Source organism: Mustela erminea, chromosome 12 (genome assembly GCF_009829155.1).
Source record: "Mustela erminea isolate mMusErm1 chromosome 12, mMusErm1.Pri, whole genome shotgun sequence".
NCBI classification, from domain to species: Eukaryota; Metazoa; Chordata; class Mammalia; order Carnivora; family Mustelidae; genus Mustela; species Mustela erminea.
Genome location: NC_045625.1, coordinates 19,321,365 through 19,341,552, shown reverse-complemented (window position 1 = coordinate 19,341,552; position 20,188 = coordinate 19,321,365). Strand labels below are relative to the sequence as shown.

The following is a 20,188-nucleotide window of genomic DNA, read 5'->3' as shown; positions in this document are numbered from 1 at the left end:
TGTATGTGTGGCAGGACACTGGGTTGTTGCTGTTGTGGGAGTCTAGATACTGAGTACTGGTCGAGATCTCTCCTCGGAACACTGGGTTCCTTTCAGCAGTAATATTTGTCCCCTTTCTCCTTCTATCTCGGCCCCCCCAAGCTCGGGGACCTCCCCCAGCCCTCCAGTCTCACAAGCCAGAAGTCCCAAATCTCTGAATTGTGGTCGCCCTGCTGTGCAGCCTTGGCGGTCTCTTTCCTATTTGTGAATCTCAGTTTCTCTATTTTTACTTGGGGGGGGGGCGTAGGTGGGGGTGTCTCTGAAGGGCTGAGGTGAGCCAGCCGAGACTGTGTGACCGGCTGCGGCCGGCAGGGGGCAGCATGGGGCAGCAGAGGGCGGCTCGGCGCGGGGAGGAGAGAAGGTGGAGAGCCACCGCGGGCCGAGACTTTAAATCGCCTTCATTTCCCCCAAATCCTTCCTTTTCCTCTCCTCCCCCAGGCCGGCGGGGAGGCAGCTTCCACCGCCCTCCGCGCGCCCTCGCCCGGCCTCGCTTTGCCTCCGGGGACCGACAGCAGCCCGCCTCCAAAAGTTTGATCATCTCTCTTTTTTTGCCTGCTTCTTCTTCCTTTTCGGTGGAAGCAGAAAAAGAGCGAGGCAGGGGCGAGCGCGGCGCCGGGACTCCTGGGACCATGGGCCTGGCGCGGGCGCCCGCGGGGCCCCGGCCGCGCTGCCTGCCTGCTCCGGCGCCCCTGGGCGCGAGGCTGCGCTGGGGGCGCGGGGGCCGCGCGCTCTGAGCCGGCCTGGCGCGGCGGGGCGGGGGGCTGGCGGCCCCATGGGGCGCGCCCACACTTGCCCCCCGGGCTCGGGAGCATGAAGTAGGGGCCCGCCATGGGAGCGGGATCGGCGCGGGGGGCCAGAGGCACAGCGGCGGCGGCTGCGCGCGGGGGGTGAGTACACGCTCGGGGACGCCCCCTCCCCAGCTTCCTGCTGCTCCAGCCCGGGGGAGGGCTGGGGGTTCCCCGCCGCGCCGGACGCTTCCCCGGAACGTCGGCTTCCTGCCCCTTCCTGCGCCCCTCTGAGGCGGGCCGCCAAGGGTTAACGCGGGCTGCGCCCCCCGGCCTGGCGAGGCTTGACGAGCGCCGTGTGCCCTGCCCCGCTGGCCCGGCTCCGCGTTCGCGTTGGGCCGGGGGCCCTGCTGGGGAGGGTCGGTGCGGAGCCAGCCCTGGGGTCGGCATTGGGGGTGGGTGGTGGCGCCTGGGGCGGCGGGTTGGGGACGGAGGGGGGCTTCGGGGACGCTTGGGGGAAGAAGGGTCCCCGTTTCTGGCTGTTCAGTGTGTTCCGGTGTCGGTGTCTACAAGTCCTGAGCCTGTAAGTTAGTCAGTTCTTGTGAAACTATCCACAGGCGTCTAGGTCCCCGGGTCTCGGCTTCTGCTGCTGTCTGGCGTCTGTGTGTCTTTGCACGTCCCCTGCTTCTGGAAGTCTCCGCATGTGTGTCAGTCTGTTTGGGTCTGTTCCTCTCAGTGTTCCCTCCTTCCCTGGGGGCTGGGGAAGGGGGTGTCTCAGTCCCTGTCATTTTTGGGGTGTGAGAGAGAAAAAGGGAGATCCAGCATGTCAGAACAGAAAGGGCCCTTGTCATTGCACAGAAGCAGAGACTGGGGGCCAGGGAGGGACAGGGAATCTCCAAGGAGGGACCGTGGCAGAGCTGGGATCCAGGGGCTGATGGAGTAGTTGTAAAGAGTGAGTGTGTGTGAGAGCGAGTCACTGAGTGTGGGTGTGTGTGGGAGTGAGTGAGGATGGGAGCAGCCCTCCGGGCCCTATGCACTGTGGCTCACAGGACTTGCTCTCTTTCCACCCTTCCAGAACCAGAGGACATTCCCAAGAGGCTGGTCAGGGTTGTAGCTCCACCCTGTCCCACATGCCCTGCCCCTTGGAGTTGGAATCAGGGGGATGATGCCCCCCCCCCATTTCTTTCCCATGTCTTGGAAAAAACTGGCTGGCTGAGATTCCCCCGCCCCCCACCACAACACACACACACACACACATCACACACACACACACACACACACACACCGCACAAGTAAGCGCACTGCTGACTCATTTTCTCCAGAAGACCCTGTGCCAAGATAGATGCCAGCGGCTGGGTAGAAAAGTGGTGCCAGGCGAGCACCCCATAGTGGGGCCCGAGCTTTGGGCAAACGGGCAGTCACGCTGCTTTGAGGCCCAGCCTCTGCCTCGCCTGGTCTCGCTGCCTCCCTCAGCACAGCAGTGCCCCAGATCCTGTGCCCTCTGGTCCTGGCGAGACTTCCAGGCTTGCTCTCCTTTACCTTGCCCAGACCAGGCTCCTTGACACTACAGAGCACATCTCTGGCCTCTTTTCTCCTTCTCTTTCCTCTCTGTACTTGGAACACTCCCCTTCCTGGTGCTTTCACGTGTCCTGCTGCCCCTCGGGTCTCATCTCAATGGCCATCAGCTCCCCTGGTGGGGTGCACTGGCCGGGGGTGGGGCTGCCCTTCCCATGTCACCCACTCCCTATCTCTGTCTGAGCACATTCTGCCTCTTACTTTGACAGCACGTTCTCTGTTCCCCATTCTGTGTCTGGGGGACCCTCTTGGTATCCCACAGCCTGGCCTGGTGGGCGGCAGGTTGTAGAGCAGGGGGAGCCCTGCGATCAGACAGTGTGGGAGCTTGGACAGGCCCCCTCGCCTCTGGGCTTCCCCTCTTTCTGATCCACAAAACAGGCAGCTAAATTCTCGGCTCGCAAGGTTTAGTGAGGATTAACAGAGGACCATGTTCATCAAGGGCTTAGAACAGTGCGTGGCATGTAGTAAATGGTCAATAAATGGCCGCTGTTATTTGTATTATTATTCACTTCGTCTTGAGTGGACGTGTGAGTCAACTGGAAAGTTCTGGGCTGCATCCTGTCCAGACAGATGACCTGTCTTTGTTCTCACGGAAGAGGTATCAGGTGTGACGAGAGGAGCCTGGGTGCGGCTGTCCGGGCATATGGTGGCCTGGCTGGTCCAGAGGCAGGTGGGACAGGTCTGTCCCCCTTTGCTGTTTGGGGTCTTCAGGCCAGTGGCCCACACAGCTTGTCCTGTGAGCGCACAGCCAAGCCTGGAGTCCACAGGGCTGCTTTCCTTGTGTGTTTTTTCATGCCCTGGGTCTCAGCTCTGAGCTCTTGCAGGATGTTCAAGTTGGTATGGGTCTCTTACAATCTCTTACAGTCCTCTCTTACGAGGACTGTAGGAAGGTTGGGGGGAAAAACCAAGCATACCAGGTGTAGTCTGGCAGCCTAGTGTCCTGGAGTAGCCAAATTTGGTGTGCTGGCAGAGGGCCCTTTGCAGGGGTAGGGACACCTGTGTTCCCTTCCTGGAGGGCTGTGTGGCCAGGCTGTGTCTCCAAGGTCAGGTTTCCTAATGTGTAGGTACTGCCATCGCAGCTGCCTCCTGCCCACTCTGGTCTCCCGGGCTCTGGTCTTCCCGACATTCTGGAGCCCTGGGTTCACCGAGCCAAGGCCCACGAGTCAGTGGTGAAAACAGAAGTCGGGAAGAACAAAGCTTGAGCCAACGCAGGCACTAAACATTATTAGCAGTAGCCTAAACAGCATTGGAACGGGAGCAAACGATTCAGCAGGGCCTCCCTCCGGGAGCCAACTTTCCAGGCCTGGAGCTCACTTAGATGGCTTGTTGGCTCCCTAGGCTGTGCCTCTGTTCCTGTTGGTAAAGGCTGGACTCCGCTCTCTGGCAAAGAGGAAGTCCCTGTAAGTGTCCAGTTTCTTCTCCATGAGAGACAAGTCAGGTGGAAAGGACTGTTTGCTAAGTAGAAGAGCAGATCATGTGGGTCACTGACGTGCTGTGTGGCTTTAGGCAAATCACTTCTCCTCTCTGGGCCTCAGTTCCCTATCTCCACAACGAGGGGATGGGACTAGAATCTGGCCTCTAGATCATCTCAGGGGACCTCTCCTGCTGTCTATACCCACCCTTCACTTTGGCAGGATACGGGTGAAGTGCACACAGCATTCAGGTCCAAGAGGTCAGTAGCATTTGTCAAGGTGAACAAGTGGAGAGGCAAATTCATTGATCACAGGCCTTCAGGGCTGAAATGCTTGAGTTGGAAACCATGGTGTTGGGAAGCTTAATTGAAGCAAAGATTCTGATCCTGTCTGTCCTGTGAGTCTTCTTTCTCCTGACCTTAGGGATTAAAAATATTTCCCCCAAGTGTATCCTTATTCGCTCCAGAGGGGGCACGTTGGCATAACAGCAGCCAGAAAAATCAACTAAGGACATGTATGGTTTTTATGCCTTCTCTTCTCCACCAAAGCCTCTCTTTATCAGCTTGGGAAGCATCCTAAGCCGGGTGGATGTGACGTCATACGGTGAGACACTCAAGGAGTGAGGGCTTGTGCCTGGAAGGGGCTGAGAAGAGAGATGGAATGAAATGGGACAGAGATGAGGTTGTTGGGACCCTGGAAAGTGAGGGGCAGTGCCTTCAGAGCAGGCATTCTCTGGAAAAAGGAATTCCCAGGTCCTCTAAGTCTGGGGACTGCTGATGGACAGAAAGCCCTGTTCATGTCTTCATTGCAGGACTTCTCAGACCCTTTGATAGGCAATTAGTTGTTTAGTTGTGCTTTGGGAACCGTCGGGACTGAGATGCAGTTCTTCCCCAGTGGATGGGGCTCCAGTTTTCTGAAGTGTCTACCTGGTACACGTGGGAAATAGTACTGAAGAATTATGACCTCAGAGCCTTCGCAGGGTGACCTTGACGAGGAACCTGGTCTCCTTAAGCCTCGGTTTTTGTCACAGCAAACGAAGCCTCCTGTTGTTTCTTCTCAGGGCCGATGAGTCTGCCGTGGACTTCAGGGGGGCAGGCCGTGGCAGAAGGGTCAGTCTCTGCTCTTCCTGCCAAGCAACGCTGGGGTAGCGAGACGCTGGTCATTGCTAGCGGCGAGCTGGAGGCGAGGCCCGCCGTGGCAGGGAGGACAGGCCCCTTGAAAAAGGGCCTTTTCACAGCAGTGGCAGCAGATTGGAGAGGCTGAGGGGGAGCTGAGGATTATTTGGGAATAATCCTGGAAACAAGTCAGAGGTAGAAAGAGGGCCTCTGGGGAGATGCTTTTAAAGTCCAGAGTCCTGTAATACCAGGAACCAATTATTTCTTCCACAAAGATCTACGGAGCATTTATGATATGCTTGCCAGGTGCTGGGAATATGCATGAACGAGACAGAGGTGGTTCCTACCCTTCAGGGACTTGTCCTAGAAAGGGAAATAGGAAAATAGGCAATGGGCTCACGCCGGACACCTGCTGCAATGAGGTACGCGCAGTGGGGGGTGACGCCCAAGCTGGGGTCTAAGGCGTGTGTGGGAACTGACCAGACAAAAGAACACTTTCAGGAACACTTGGGAGCAGCACAGGCAAGGGCCCAGGCACTGGGGAAGGCTTTCAAAGGACCACCATCAGCATCTGAATCTGAATGCTATTTCATTCAGTTTGCCTTGTGCTGCAATTGACCCGATTGGACATGGCTTACGCAACTCCCATATCAAGAGATCTAAAGGAAAAACAGTGACGGGTTGGCTAATTCAGCATCTCAAGTGTCATCAGACATTCACTGTTTTTCCATTCTGTCATCCTCACGTGCTCATGGAGCCTGTTAGCCTCATGTGCACAAAATGGCTGCAGCAGTCACGCATCCCTGCTCAAGAACAGGCGAAGGCTAGAAGGAGACCTTCTCTCTATCCCCTGGAAATACTTTCCCAGGAGGCTTTAAGAGCCATCCCTCACCTCTTACTGACCATGTTTGGGTCATGCATGCATGTGACCACAGCGGTCACTGGCATGGCAAATGAAGTTCGCAAGATTGGCTTAGACTTACCCAGATTCATCCAGTATCCTCCAAAGTCCCTGCCTGCCTGAACAAGAAGGGCAGGGGGATGACTAAGTGTAGGTAACCACCAGTGTCTTCTACAGTGCTTATCGGGATCACTATTGATTATGACTGCAATTAAATGGGAGTGATTGCCATTAAATCAGAGAGTGTGAACCGGTTTTCTGGGGCGCCTAGGGAGCTGGGAAGAACAGGTGGTGCCAGACATCAATTCCGGCGGATGGGTTTCCTGGATTACACGATTCCCCAGAAGTGCACCATTCTAGCTTTCCTCTTGGAAATGGCTCCCGGGCCTGTGTGTCTCAGCCTTAGCCCGTGCCGCCCGCCAGTCGAGGCTCTCTCTGCCTGCATCCTGGCTGGCCGGCTTTGGCCACGTGCCGCCCTCCCCTCTGCCCGCTCGGGGATCAGATGCCCCGGGTGGCTTCGGGTGTCGCCGGTGGCTGCTCCCACAGGAAGGTGAAATCGGATCACTGCCTCTGCCCATCTTGGCAGGAACCACTGAGCAGAGCATTAACCCTTCCGGGCCCCAGAGTCCGGCGGTAGCAGTGATGCTGAAGGCGCACTTCTGTGGCTGGCACCAGGCCAAGCCCTTGACATGCATGAGCTCATTTAATCCTCACGCCTGGCGGGTGAGATAGGGAGTGTCGGCCACGCCGCAGAGCTTGAGGCAGGCTCAGGGAGGCTGAGTGACTCACCCAGGGTCACACAGCTGGTAAGCAATGGGGTCACGTTTGCACCTGGGTCTGCATGACCTCCCTCCGTGTCCTCTTGTTTACTCTCCCCTGCCTTTCCCTGTCAGCCTGAGGCCAGGTGGGCAGCTTCCTTAGCGTGCTCTAGCCCTGCTTAAGGGGTCTTCTCTCCCTCCCCCCTTGTGCCTACAGAGGGATTTCCCATTGCTTTTGTCCTTTGAGGATGTCCGTCATCCAAGCAGACGGGTCTGGTTTTCCCACTGACCTTTCAGTCCTGGCTCTGCTGCCCATTGGGCCTTAGAATCCAGAGGCCATAGTACAGATGGGGAAACTGAGGCCCAGAGACGGGGAGGGGCTGGCCCTTGTGGCTCAGTGAGTCAGCAACAGATTTTTGAAGCTGGATCCCGGGTCTTCTGACGCCCACGACAAGGCTTCCCGCCCACTGCTCCCTACCTTACGACCTTGGTTTCCCGATCTGTGAAAAACAACATTTTACTTGAGACTTGTGCCGCGTGAGCAGGTCCTGCCCCTGGAGGTTACGCCTGGAAATCCTGGGAGCATAGGCTACCCTGTGGGGTCATAGAGCCTGTGCCTGGCCTCCCCCACCTCCAATGGGCAAGCCTGGCCGGGGTGGGGTATCTGGGGGTGGGTGATTCTCTCCCAGCTCCCCAGCCAGATCTGGGCCCCAGAGTGGAAGCTGATGCCGGCTCTGCTTGTGTCTTCCCGTCTCTAGGGGGTTTCTCTTCACCTGGATCTTAGTCTCATTTGCCTGTCACCTGGCCTCCACCCAAGGACCTCCTGAAGGTAATTCCCTCTTCTCTTCGTGCGGGGGATGGGGGGACAAGGGAGGGCAGAAGAGACCTGAGAACTCAGGGCTTGGAGACAGCCATGGCCCCATGTGGAACTCAGTGCCTCAGTTTTCCTGTCAGTTAAAATGGAGCCCATCATTGGCAAATTCTCTCCAGGCTGGGAAGAGTGACATTTGCAGTTTTGTAAGGGACAGCAAGGACTCAGTGCAGAAATGTGGGAGAGTGACCCTTTCCTACGGGGGGCGGGGGCAGAATTGGAAGAAATCATGGTTCGGTAAGCCTCAGTCGTCCTAATTTGTCCAAGGGTTATACTAAGATCTGTTGAGAGGAGGCATGAAGGCCACCACTCCCTCCCCTTGCCGTGAGATCCTGTTCTCCCCTCTGCCATCCCCGAGGACCCAGCCAGGGGGCCAGAGCGGCGGTGGGCTGGCTGCACAGCTGCCCAGGGAAACTGAAACCTCTCCCACATCTGTTTGTCAAGCAGCCACAAGGCCTCCTAGAATAGCGGCTCTTCCCCTCCTCCATGCTCGCCCGTGTGCCGGGGGCAGGCAGCGGGGCACTCCCAGAGCCCCTGTGGCCTGACCTGGCCGCCAGCAGGGATTGGGTCCCCAGGAGGGGAGGGCCGTGCCCGGAAGAGACTCCGGCTGCCCGGCAACATTTTGTGCAAATGTCATATTTTCCGAGCTTGCTGTTTCCCTCACAAAGTAGGTGAACAGCTGTCCAGAGTCCTGAGTCAGGCAATGGGGGGCGGGGGGGGGGGTGGTGTTGGGGAGAGGCCGGAGCTCCGCGGAGCCAGGTTTATGTAATAAAGGGATCTCGCCGCGGCCAGCTGGCAGGGTCCTTCTGCTTGGCGTCGGGCTGCATTCATTCCCCTGGCCCCCAGCTCCTGGCCCCTGGATTCTGGATGGGTCTCCACCCCACTCTTCAACGAGTCTGAGGGACTCCAGCTCGGGATAGCATTGTGCTAAGAACAGAGACCCTGGAGCCAGGTGGCCTGGGTTCAAGTCCCGGCTGTGCCTTTTGTTATAGGCTGTGTGACCTTGGGCTCGTTCCTGTAGCGAACTTTTCTGACCCTCCTCTGTAAAGGGGGGATGCTAAACAGTATCTTCTTTAGAAATGATTGAGAGAATTGGGTGAGATAGAACACATAAAGCACTTGGCACATAGGAAGTGGTCCGTAAATACTAGTGTTTATTGTTGTTAATTCTAGCATTTCCCTGACCCCTTGGGCAAGAACGGTCCTTCTCCATCCCCCGTGGTGCCCACGGTGGTCAGAGGCCTCTGCCAGCTCCGGGTGGCAGAGTGTGGGGCTTTGCCCCTGCCCTGCACACCGTCTCTGGGGGAGGCCTGGAGACTGGCTGGGGTCAGCTTTGAAAGCCACCTGCAGAGGACAGTTGGGGGAGCTCACCAGCGGCACCTGGCCAGGCAGGTAGAAGCAGCTGACAGCTGCAGTGTGTGAGGGCATGCAGTGCAGGCTGGAGGGGGATGGGGGTGGGGGGAGCTCGGGGGGGGCTGCTCAGGTGGGATGAGGGGAGGGAGAGGTGGCTTCCTGCCCTCAACCTCTTCCCCAGCAAATGCCTCCTCCCCTGGAAGTCGTTTGCAGGGAGTAGTAGTTTGTGCTCATAGGAAGGTTTCCGCGATGGAGACGTGGGGAATCCACCGCGACCAAGAGAATCTTGGAGCAGTGGTTTATTTGAGCTCAGGAGCTCAGGACAGACGGAGGTGGGAGGAAGGAGAATTTGAAGGGAAACGAAGGTCCACAGATCCTTAGGGAGGAAGACAGGTCTTCAAGCCAGGCCAGCCCCAAAGAGCAGCCTGGGACTGTGGTGTTCTCGGACATCGTGAGCGCTGGGTGGCTGCTTTCACGTCTGGCTGCCCTTGCCTTCTGGGCAGGGAAACTGAGGCTCAGGGGTCAGGAAGAGACTCGTCCAGAGGTATCTGGATGAGGACAGCCAACAACCCTCTGATGGAGGCGTTCTCTGCCGCCTCGTTTTACAGCGGAGGGAACGGAGGCTCAGAGTCCAGACTCCCGGGTGGCTCTGTCTGGCTCTGAAGTCCGGCCTTCTGACTCCAGAGCCTGCTACATACATGCGGCACTCATCTTCTCCTGGCCCATCTAGCTGTCCATCCACCCGTCTGTCCATCTCACAGCTGCCGGCCGAGGGCTAAGTGCTAAGTGCTGTATCCAGCCCCACGTGGACCCCACGTACCATGCTCAGGGCCTAGGTTGCTGAATTCAGGGGTTTGGTGGGAGGAAGCCAAGGACCCGAGCCAGGCCCCCATTCCGGAGGCGGCCTCTCCTTTCCGAGTCAGAGTTCGGGAGCTGCCTTCTGCAGACACTGGCAGCTCGGCCGACTGAAGGAGGTCGAATGACCCTGCGAGAGGCAAGGTCAGGAAGCCTTTCCATAAACACGCTGGAAGCCCTCCTTTGGCGAGCCCCACCGTTGTAATTACTGGGCGGATGTGACCTGGCCAGGCCGCAGTCGACGTCCAGACGCCTCGCCAGAGGACAGAGGTTACAAGGATGCCTCGATCGGCTTCCTCTGCTCTGTCCAAGGCTGCGCAGGGAGGCGGGGAGTCATCGGATGTGTCCTCTTCCTTCTGCGCAGAAGGCAGCTCCCTCAGTCTGCTCTGGCCACAGAGAGATCAAGGGGGTGCAGAGGGGGCTGGGGACCTTCTTAAAGGCGGTCAAACCAGTCAGGCCTGCTGGACATCCTTACCGAGCTCCTGTGACCCTGCTCCCTCACTCATGGGACGGCTTCCTGGAGGAGGCGGCTTCTGAGATGGACACGGGGAAGAGCCTGAATACTCACGGCTAGCCTCTGGTGACGGTCATTATTTCTGGTGCGAGCAGCTGTCCTTGGCAGGTGCTTACTGGGTGCCAGGCGCTTGTTTTCAAGCGTGCCGGCTCGTTTGCTCTTCGTGGCAGCTTTCTCAGTCTGGTGCTAATGTGATCCCATTCAACAGATGAGGAAACCGAGGCACTCAAGTCACACATCTAGCTCAGGGTCTGTGTTGTAAACAAGTATAGGCAGGGCCATTCAGCCAGACAGGGGACTAGTTCCGATTCCACGCTCCCAGCCCCAAGCGTGGGGTAGCAGCGGGTGAATCGGCCTCTCCGTCTGCGCGCCTGGAGGGGCCTGGGGCGGGAGCAGGCCCTGACCGCACCCTCTCCCCCTCTGTGCTCCCTCTGCAGATGTGGACGTCCTCCAGCGGCTGGGCCTCAGCTGGACGAAAGCAGGGGGTGGCCGGAGCCCCCCGCCCCCGGGGGTCATTCCGTTCCCATCGGGCTTCATCTTTACGCAGCGGAGCCGGCTCCAGGCCCCCACGGCCGCCGTCCTTCCCGCCGCCCTGGGCACAGAGCTGGCGCTGGTGCTGAGCCTCTGCTCCCACCGGGTGAACCATGCCTTCCTTTTCGCCGTCCGTAGCCGGAAGCACAAGCTGCAGCTGGGCCTGCAGTTCCTCCCCGGCAAGACGGTCGTCCACCTGGGGCCCCGGCGCTCCGTGGCCTTTGACCTCGACGTGCACGACGGGCGCTGGCATCACCTCGCCCTGGAGCTCCGGGGCCGCACTGTCACCCTGGTGACGGCGTGCGGGCAGCGCCGGGTGCCTGTCCCGCTGCCTTTCCACAAAGACCCAGCCCTCGACCCCGAGGGCTCCTTCCTCTTTGGGAAGATGAACTCACATGCGGTCCAGTTTGAAGGCGCCCTGTGCCAGTTCAGTATCTACCCTGTGACGCAGGTCGCTCACAATTACTGTACCCACCTGAGGAGGCAGTGCGCACAGGCCGACACGTACCGGCCCCAGCTGGGTCCCCTCCTTCCCCGAGACTCGGGCACGACCTTCCCCTTCCAGACCGACCTTCCCCTGCAAGGCCTGGAGAACCTGACCACTGCTGCGCCAGCCCTGGGGTCACGGCCTGCAAGCAGGAATCCCAGGGGGACTCCGGTGCCCGTCACACCCCCCAAGCCCCTGAGGACTAGCACCACAGAGCCTCGCCGGCGTGCGGCCGCAGGGGGCCCAGCCCGGATCCCGCAGCCTCCCGCCAAGCTGCCAGCCGGTGGAGCGCTCCCTGCGGTGTCCCCGGCCTCTCCAGCTAGTTCCACCACAACTGTCCAGCCATTATGGAAGAGCGCAGCCACCAAGACCCCCAAAAGCCATCCAGCCAGACTCTCGGTCCCTTCTCCTTCAGTGGGCCCTGTCCAAAGCCCCCGCCGACCCCAGAAGGCCACTCAGCCTTCCTTCACAAAAGCAGCCCCACCCACCAAGAAGCCAGTGCCCCCCACTCCCCACCCACTTCCTGCCTCCCGCCCCTCAGTGAAGCCGATCCAGAGGACCCCTGTGACGCCCAGACCTCCGCTACCCAGCACTCGGCCCCTACTTCTGGCCACTGGCTCCTCCAAAAAACGTTTTCTCCCAGTGAGCCAGACCGAGGCCAAGCCGAGCCGCCGTACCAGTGAGCCGGCCCCTGCCCGCACTGGCACCCACAGACCTCCCCAACCCACTGTTGCGCCCCTGCCCCCTGTCCTCCATCCTGGCTCTCCCAGGATCCCTCCGCCAGCCACAGCGATGCCTCCCACCCTTGCTCCTGGCTCCCCCACCAGAAGCAAGAAACCCTCTGGATCAGAAGTCACAAAGAAAGCCAGACCCAAGAGCAGCCCCCGGAAGCCCGTCCCCCTCAGACCTGGGAAGGCAGCCAGGGATGTCCCATCGAATGATCTGACAACCAGGCCCAGCTCCAGACTGTCCCGGCCCCGCTGGCCGACCACCCCGGCCCCAGCGTTGGCCCCTGTGCGATTCCTGTCCTCCAGTCCCTGGCCCACGAGTCACAGCTATTCATTCTTCCACCTGGCGGGACCCACGCCTTTCCCGTTGCTGATGGGACCTCCAGGGCCCAAGGGAGACTGTGGTTTGCCGGTAAGACGGGGTGAGGGGTGCATGTTGCTTGGAGCTCAAGGGGGTGGCAGGGGCAGTCGGGACAGGGGGCGACTGCTGGCATTAGGGCAGAGCCAGAGAAGCAACTCAGAGCAGGGAGGTGGCTGTGGGCAGGGCCTCGGCTGGCTCGCAGGTCCCCTGTTCCTCTCCCTGTGATGTGCTCTTGATTGTCTGCTCTGCTGTGACCCACGGTCCACCGGGGCAGCTCTGGGTTTGGTGGCCAGTGCCGGGAGCAGAGCACCCCTGGGCTTGGGCGGGCCCAGGCTCGAGGTCGTTCTCTGCTAACCCAACTGTGAAGGTCAAGTGGCTCGAGGAAAACCACTAGCTGACTGGCCCCCAGGTCCCATGGTTTCCAGAGTCCAGCTCTCCTGACTGCTGGAGGAGAGCCCCTCCAGCCCACCAACTAGCCTGGGAGCTCCGGACAAAGGTCACACACGGGTAGTCCTGAACGTGTTTTGTTTGGCACATGCAGCATTGTTTAAAAATATTTAATAAGTTACTAACATTTTAAAAATGTGAGAGATTTCTTATAAAAGACCCGGTGACCAGCTTCTGTTGGAAGGGGGACAGATGCAGTAGCCCGTGGCCGGCTGCCCGGTCAGAGCCTCCCCTTTAGACGGGATGGGCCCGCCCCCACGTGTCCCCACATCTCCCGATCGGGGGCTTCCAACCCCGTCCTCTCCCCTGTCCCCGCTCCTCTAACTGTTTGATGTGTGGCCCCTGTCGGGGAGTCACACATCAAGGCCCCTGTTGGACGGTCAGGGTGGGCCTGAACAGTCAAGGAAAGGAGAAAGAACATTCCACGTGCAGGAGATGTTCTCAGGCCCGGTGCCTCTAGCATGCCTGGGACTGTCTCCAGGGGCAACGACCTTTCTGCAGCTGGAGGCCAATTCCTCTGGGGTGGGGAGTGTAGGGGATGGAGTTTCCAGAAAGCTCAGGCCTCTGCTCTGTTCTCCTGCCTTGGAGATGACCACTGTGTGGTTTTCTCCTCCCTGAGGCTGGGTTTCCCACCAGGCTCTGTGTTTGAGGTTAGGCTCCCTACAACGTGGAGACGGTGGCAGATGCTGGGAATTCCCAGGCCTTACAAACACACTTAATGAGTTTTAATAATCATTAGGAATAATATTTATTCAGCCTGTCTCCAAGGGGACTGAGAGCCCGTTTTTATTATAACCATATTGTAGAACTTATGGAAATTGTATGCATTGCTTTGCAATTATGTCAATGCTCTGTTCAAGTCCTGTGCTCCAAAATTGTCAGGGCAGGAGGTTGGGAGCCGAGAAGAGAAGGAAGGACCCCTTCTCACCCCTCCGGGCGGCCCAGCCTGACTCAGGCGCCAGGTGCCTCCGAGCCCTGACAACTCAGCTTCTCAAGCTGTGTGGGTGCTGGGCTCATTGGCTGCGAGGCCAAAATGGGGTGAATGGTCCCTCCCCGCTGAGAGAGGGTGTGAGCCTCGGTTTCCACCCCATCCAGTGGAGGAGGTCAACCCTGCCTCCGGAGGCTGTGTGTGTTGTGGGGAGAGGACAGCCATGTCCAAGCCGGCACAATTGGAGCAGGAGTGGTTTTGAGAGTATAGAATCTGCCTTTGAGCCTGTCGGGTGCCTGGGCTATATACTGTCCCTTTGTGGTTTGGCAATGTGGGTCAGAAGGGGTGAGGCCTCACTCCAGATCTGCTGTTCAGTACGTAGATACTTAGGGATCATTCCATTCAACCTTCCTCAGTGGGCAGGTGAGGAGCCTAGAGACTGTGCCCAGAAAGGGCCATGACTTACCCAGGGGCACACAGCAGAGTTGAAATTTATGCCCCAGGGCCAGATGCTAAGACTGGCACATTCCATCCCACTCCGCTGAGGGTCCACTCTGAGACTCTAAGACTCAGGGCAGGAGGCTGGGGACTTCAGGGATGTGTCAGGGCCTGTCCTTGGCCTCAGAGGAAGATCTCAATGTCTAAAGAATCTGCTGTTTCTAGACCTACCAGATTTATGAGTTACATGAGTGGTACCTTCCTTTAGGACCTCACAGGACCTGGGTCAGGAGAGCAGGCTGGGAATGCTGATCCCTGCTCTACATGGCGGGGGACAGTGGCTAGAGGGACAAAAGACTCGGCCAAGGGCACCTAGCATGTCCTTGCAGAGACTGGAATAAGACTTTGGGTTCCTGACATCCAGAGAGGCTATTGGCTGTCCCTGTTCCTCCAACCCTGGAAGGCCAAGGGCAAGAGGGATGATGTCAATCTGCTTGTGTAGCCTCCTACCTCATGCCCCACCCTGTCCCCTAGTCCCACCCTCCCTCAGCTCGGAACCTAGCCTCATTCCAACAGGAACCCAAAAAACTTTGAGAAGCCTTGTCCAGCCCATCATGTGGCTGGTGGCAAACTGGTCATTTCTATTGTGGCAGAGCCCAGAGTTCCCATAATGGAAGTGGCATCTCCGAGTGGTGGTGACAAGGGCTCCCTCTGTCCCATGTTACATGCCTCCGACCCCCCATATACATTTAGGATATCATCCCAGCAGAGAAGAAACTGTGTTGCTCTGGGTCGGGGGCTTAATTGTCCGCCGTCTGCGGACCTGCAGACCTGGGTTCCAATTCTGACTCCACCCCTTACTAGCTCTGTGGCCCTGAGCCGCGCTAAGCCTTGGTTTCTGCAGAATGTAAGTTAAGAATAGCTCCCATCTCCTATGAGGAAGCGAGCTGGGTGATCTCCAAGGCCCCTTGGAGATGTTTCTGCTGGGTGACTTTGGGAACTTCTTTCCTCTCCCTAGGGCTGTCTCCCCTCTCTGACAGCTTTGGAAGAGCTCCCTCCCCAGAAATAAGTGGCTCTTATTTTGGAGCCAGAGATGGGTGCTGCGGCTGGGTCTGATGGGATCCCGCTGGTCCCCAGGGGCAGGAGACGGACTGGCAGAGGCGGAGACAGCTCTGGGCCCCGGGCCTGCCAGCGGTTGTAGCCACGGAGCGAGGGAGCTCTGTGGGAGCCCCAGCAGCGGCAGGGGGGAGCATGGAAAAGCTGAGCTGGGCCCCGGGTGAGGAGGGGCGGGGAGGCTGCGGTTCACAGAGACTGCACAGAAGCTGCACAGAAGCCCCACGCCTGGGAGGAGGCGAGTCAAGGCCTTATTTATTCATGATCAGGCTGCTGGCATTTGCCCTCGCTTGCACTTTTTGCAAGCGTCACCTCAGGGAGACCCAGATGAGGGCCTGGCCCGCAGCAGATGCTCCATGACTATCTGTGAAATGAATGAAGGAATGTGATCTTTACAGGAAAAAAAAAAAGGTTGTCTTGACTCCCAGGATAGGCTCCTTGAGGTTACACAGATCTCTGTTGCTGGTGGAGTCAGGAGGCCATGTGGAGGGGAACGGCGCACAGACTTCACATTTGGAATGACCTGGGTTGGAACCACTCCCTTATCCAGCCATCCTTTCCTTCTGTCAGCAAATGTGGTTTGAGTGCCTTCTTGGGGCCAGGTGCTGTGTGACCTTTCGCGAGTCACTTAACCTCTCTGAGCCTCTGTTTTTACCTTTGCAAAACAGGGATATGGTACTCCCTACGTTTCTAGAGTCATATGGATCAATCGAGATGAGGGACATAAAGCATCCAGCGCTAGAACCTGGTCCGGGTGGTTGGTTGGGGCTGTTTACTGATGTGCTGGTGGTTGAGATGAGGGTATCGCTGCCTTAGGAGGACTGGGACTGTCTGGATCCAGAAGGGCCTTCCTACTGTTGGTGGTTAGGAACTGGGGCTAGAGCTTGAGAAATTCACTGCTCATCCTAGTTATCATCTAGAACCCAGGAGAATGAGGGCTGTTTTGCCTTGTGTTTAGCACAGTGTTTTTTGAGCTCCTACTATGTGCCAGGCTCTGAGCTAAGCAGTTTGCCTGCTGTATCCTGCAGCTCCAGGTGGGGAACAAGGTTATTGAGAGAGTTCAAGGCAGGGGCTGTTTGCAGAGGTGTGGGCGGCATCAAAAGAACCGACAGCAGCTGGCAAAGCACACAGGTCAGACCTGAAGGTACAAGAGGAGGGCATGTGTGACCAGAACCCAGCGAAAGTTAAAGTGTGAATGGTAGTCTGTAGTCCTCCGCTGGGTAGAGAAAGTCCCCGCCCACTCATTCTGTCCACTCTTCTGTCTCTTGTCGGGACCTCCTGTTGGCCAGACCCAGCCAAAAGCAGAGAGCAGGAAGGCGTGAGGCTGCAGCCTGTAGGCTGGATTCCCAGGGCACACAAGAGACCCGGGGAGCAAGTGGAGAAAAACCAGCAACTGCATACATTATCTTGGAAGCTGGATGTTATATCCCCATTTTGCAGCTGGACAAACTGAGGCCTGGAGGCACGGGGAGATGCAGTAATCTGGGTAAGGCCATACGGAAAAGCCCTGGCCCAGGAGGCCCTTCCCTAGGACAGAGACTGGGGGAAAAAAATCTCAGAGCCCTGAGGGCTATTCTTGGGAATAACGGTGCGCTCAGATGGTCGGAAGTGGGAGGGCCCTTTGAGGGCCCCTGCCTCTCCCCATCAAGCCACAGGCACGGAGCAGAGGCCCAGAGACTGAAGAGTCCCAGCATAGGGTCACCAGCAGTCAGCAGCACACGCAGGCCGGGACTCAGGTGTCCCAGATCCTCGGCCGGGGAACCAGTCTGCTTGCTGCCACGGGCCGTGCCAGCCAGGACTTACTTCTTTCTGCAAGGCTTGGCAGGCGGGCTTTTGCAGCTGGACACAAGGGTGGACTTGTTCCATGGGACAGGGTTCCCCTAGGTCCTGCTGTCGGAGGCCAGGACCCCCCGGGAAAGCCCAGAGCCGCTGCTTGTTTGTTTCCATGGCTGTGTTTGTGCGAGCTCCAGAGCCCAGGCCTCCTTCACCTCCCCCAGGCAGGCCCATGGCCCCCGCGCCCCTCCCCCTCTGCTCTGGGCCCTCTCAGAGGCCCCGTTGTTTGCAGCGTGGAGTGGAAAATCCCACCCCGGCCTTCGTGAATCATCCCAGAGTCACCCGCTCAGGCTTCAGGCCCTGGAAAGAAATGGCAGCGTTTTTCCACTGCGTGGAGAACAGACAGGGTCTCGGATCAGGCGAGAGTGGGCAGGGGGTGCCCACCCTCACTTGCCCACAGACAAAGTAAGTCCTGAATGGGGAAGGCTTGGGCCTGCGGCTGCAGCTGGGCTGCTGGGTAGCCCCGCCCGGGGTGGGTAGAGGAGAGCCTGGCCAGGCCTGCAGCTGAGGGCTGGGCGACCATGACACGGAGCCGGGCTGCGGACTGACATCACCAGGCTGGGCCATGGGTCTCAGCTGGCACTCAGAGTCTGCTCTGCAGATGTTGTGGGTGAAGTCAGATTCCCAGCTTGGATGCCCCTGTTTCTGGGGCAGAAGAAATGCCAAGAGGGAATGTCCAGGCCTCCACAGCGCAGGCCCACCAGGGTCCCGGAGGGAGCTCTACCTTCTGGAGACTGTCTCTCCCTGGAGCCCTGCATGAGCCCGGCCTCGCTGGGCCTTGGCCTTCCTCTCTGTGAGTTGGGCATGGTGTTCTCCTTTCCTCTCCTGCCAGATAACTGGAAAAGGAAATCGTTGCCACCCAGCAACGCAGAAGGGCCCGGGTTGGGAAGGTTCTGGGATGCTCATTCCCTAAATGCCTGCAGAGGGGAAGGGTCTTAGCCAAGGCTGCACACCGCATCAGGACATACCTAGCCAAGATTCTCTGCATGGAAGCTGCCCAAGAGAGGAGAGCAAATCAGATGTCCTAGATTGAACCCAGGTTCTGCCTGTTAGCTGTGTGGACTTGGGCAAATCGCTTTGCTGCTCTGAGGAGCTCTTGGGGTCTCATCTCCTAAAAGGGTTGGATGACGATCCTGGGTAACGATACAGCATAGCCTGAGCCCCTGCATTTGCCTTTAATTCTGGGTCACCTGGAAGATCAGGGCCAACGAGGGCCTTCTGGAAAGGGAAATCTTTGCTCTTCCTGCAAAACAGATGCCAAGGAGGGTGGTTTAAAATTCTGAGTTGGGGAACTTCCAGAAGCTTGCTTAACAGAAACGACAGCTAACTTTTGGGGCATTAACTGTGTGCCAGGCCCCAGGATTAGCACTTCTTATAGATTATCTGTCAGCTAGGGGCCTTCATATCCTCATTTCACACTTGGAGAATGAAGGCTCGACAGAAGTAGCGTGCCCAGAGCCCATGCGGGGGCGCCCAGTGTGAACCCAGGTTCCTGGGGCTCTGCCGTTCCCTGGGGAGGAGCTGAGAGGAGCCTGGCCTGAATCCCAGCAGGGAAACCTGCTGAACAAGATAGGGGAGGAGAAACAGCCACCCAGCCCCTGGGCTCTGGATTGAAGGAAGACCGCTGCCAATTTGGTCAAAGGTCCCTGGAGGCTCAGAGGTATCTGGGACTTGCCTGAGGCCACGCAGCCACACCCCCCCCCAGCCCCACCCCAGGTCCTTTCCAGTGCCCCGGGGCCTTGGTGCCCATATCTGCCTGTCTGGATCTCTCTTCTGATTTTTATTCATGGCCGAGCAAGCACGTGGTGTTCGTAGGCCAGAACTGTTAACCGAGGCTGCCCAGCGTGAGATCTGGATTAATTACCAGCCAAACCGTACTGGGTTTTCAACACTGATTTTAACTCCGGGCAGGAAACCTGGAATCTCGTTGATGGTTATTTGAAACAAATGAATTCCCCAGGCCTCACACATCCTCGAAAGCCAGGCTTCCTTCGAAGGCTCCGTGTTCAGTTCCTCACATCAGGCACTTAGTTAATTCTCACTGATGCCTTCAGGGTAGACGGGGCAGTGGCCACTGATCCCATGGGGATGGGGAGCAGTGGATACTCAGGCTGAAGGGCTTGCAAAAAGTCTCCAGCGATTAAGTGGCAAAACTGGAATTTGAACGAAGTTCAGCCCTCCATTCAGGAAGTCTGCTTGGCTGCCTCCCTTCCATGCTGCAGGGTTAGGCCTTTCTCTTGTGGGGAATAGGGAGCCATTGAATGTCGTTGAGCAGGAGAGTACTTTGGGAAGATGAACAGGGCTGTGGTGAGGAGGGCAGGAGGGGAGAGGAGGTGGACATGGGGAGACCAATGAGGGGGCTATTGCGGGTTCTCTGGGAGCAGTGATGAAAGTTGGATCAGGCTGTGACTCCTGAACAGATGGAACGTTTGAGTGATGTTTAGACCCCAGTCATTGTGTTAAATGTTCACTATCTCTCATTTCATCTTTGTGACCGTCCTGTGAAGAGGGTATTCTTGCCCCCGTTTTATAGGCACAGGCTGGCTGAAGAACTTGCCCAAACCCAGCTGGTAAGTGGCAGCACGGGGTTGGAACCCAGGCCTGTCTGATGCAAAAGCCTTTGTCTATACCCTATATGCTGCACGGCCTCTCCATGTGCACAAATACACCATGGGCAAACCCCTTCCCTGTCCGGCTCTGCAGAGAACTTGGCTGAGCTCTGAGGTCTCTTGCTGTTTTCTTTTTTTTTTTTTAATAACACTTTTTATTTATTTGTTCGACAGAGATCACAAGCAGGCAGAGAGGCAGGCAGAGAGAGAGGAGGAAGCAGGCTCCCTGCTGAGCAGAGAGCCCGATGAGGGGCTTGATCCCAGGACCCTGGAATCATGACCTGAGCGGAAAGCAGAGGCTTTAACCCACTGAGTCACCCAGGCGCCCTTCTTGTGTTTTATCTTATCAGACATTTAACTGAGCCCTGGGGAGAGAGAATTAGATCCTTTGAGGAGACCATGGTCTAGTGGGAGAGACAGGCTTTGGGGCAGACAATTCCCCAAATAATATATAAATAAAAAATGGAAAGCAGGGACTTGACTCAAGCTAGGGGAGGGATCTGGGAAGCCTTCCTGGAGGAGGTGGCACCCTGGGTAAGTTTGCTGAGTGATAAAAGGCAAAAACTTCAAAGACCGTGAAACAGCAGCTGCAAAG

At 57.8% G+C, this 20,188-nt stretch overlaps 1 protein-coding gene across 1 annotated transcript in view; it reads left to right on the top strand.

Moving 5' to 3' along the window:
* Nucleotides 1–407: 407 nt before the first annotated feature.
* Nucleotides 408–20,188, top strand: part of COL27A1 (collagen type XXVII alpha 1 chain) — a 134,341-nt gene continuing 114,560 nt past the window's right edge. Inside the window, 3 exon segments of the mRNA XM_032307703.1 lie at nucleotides 408–926; nucleotides 7,284–7,354; nucleotides 10,556–12,276. Of these exon segments, the coding sequence (XP_032163594.1) occupies nucleotides 868–926; nucleotides 7,284–7,354; nucleotides 10,556–12,276 (1,851 nt within the window). The 5' untranslated portion in view covers nucleotides 408–867.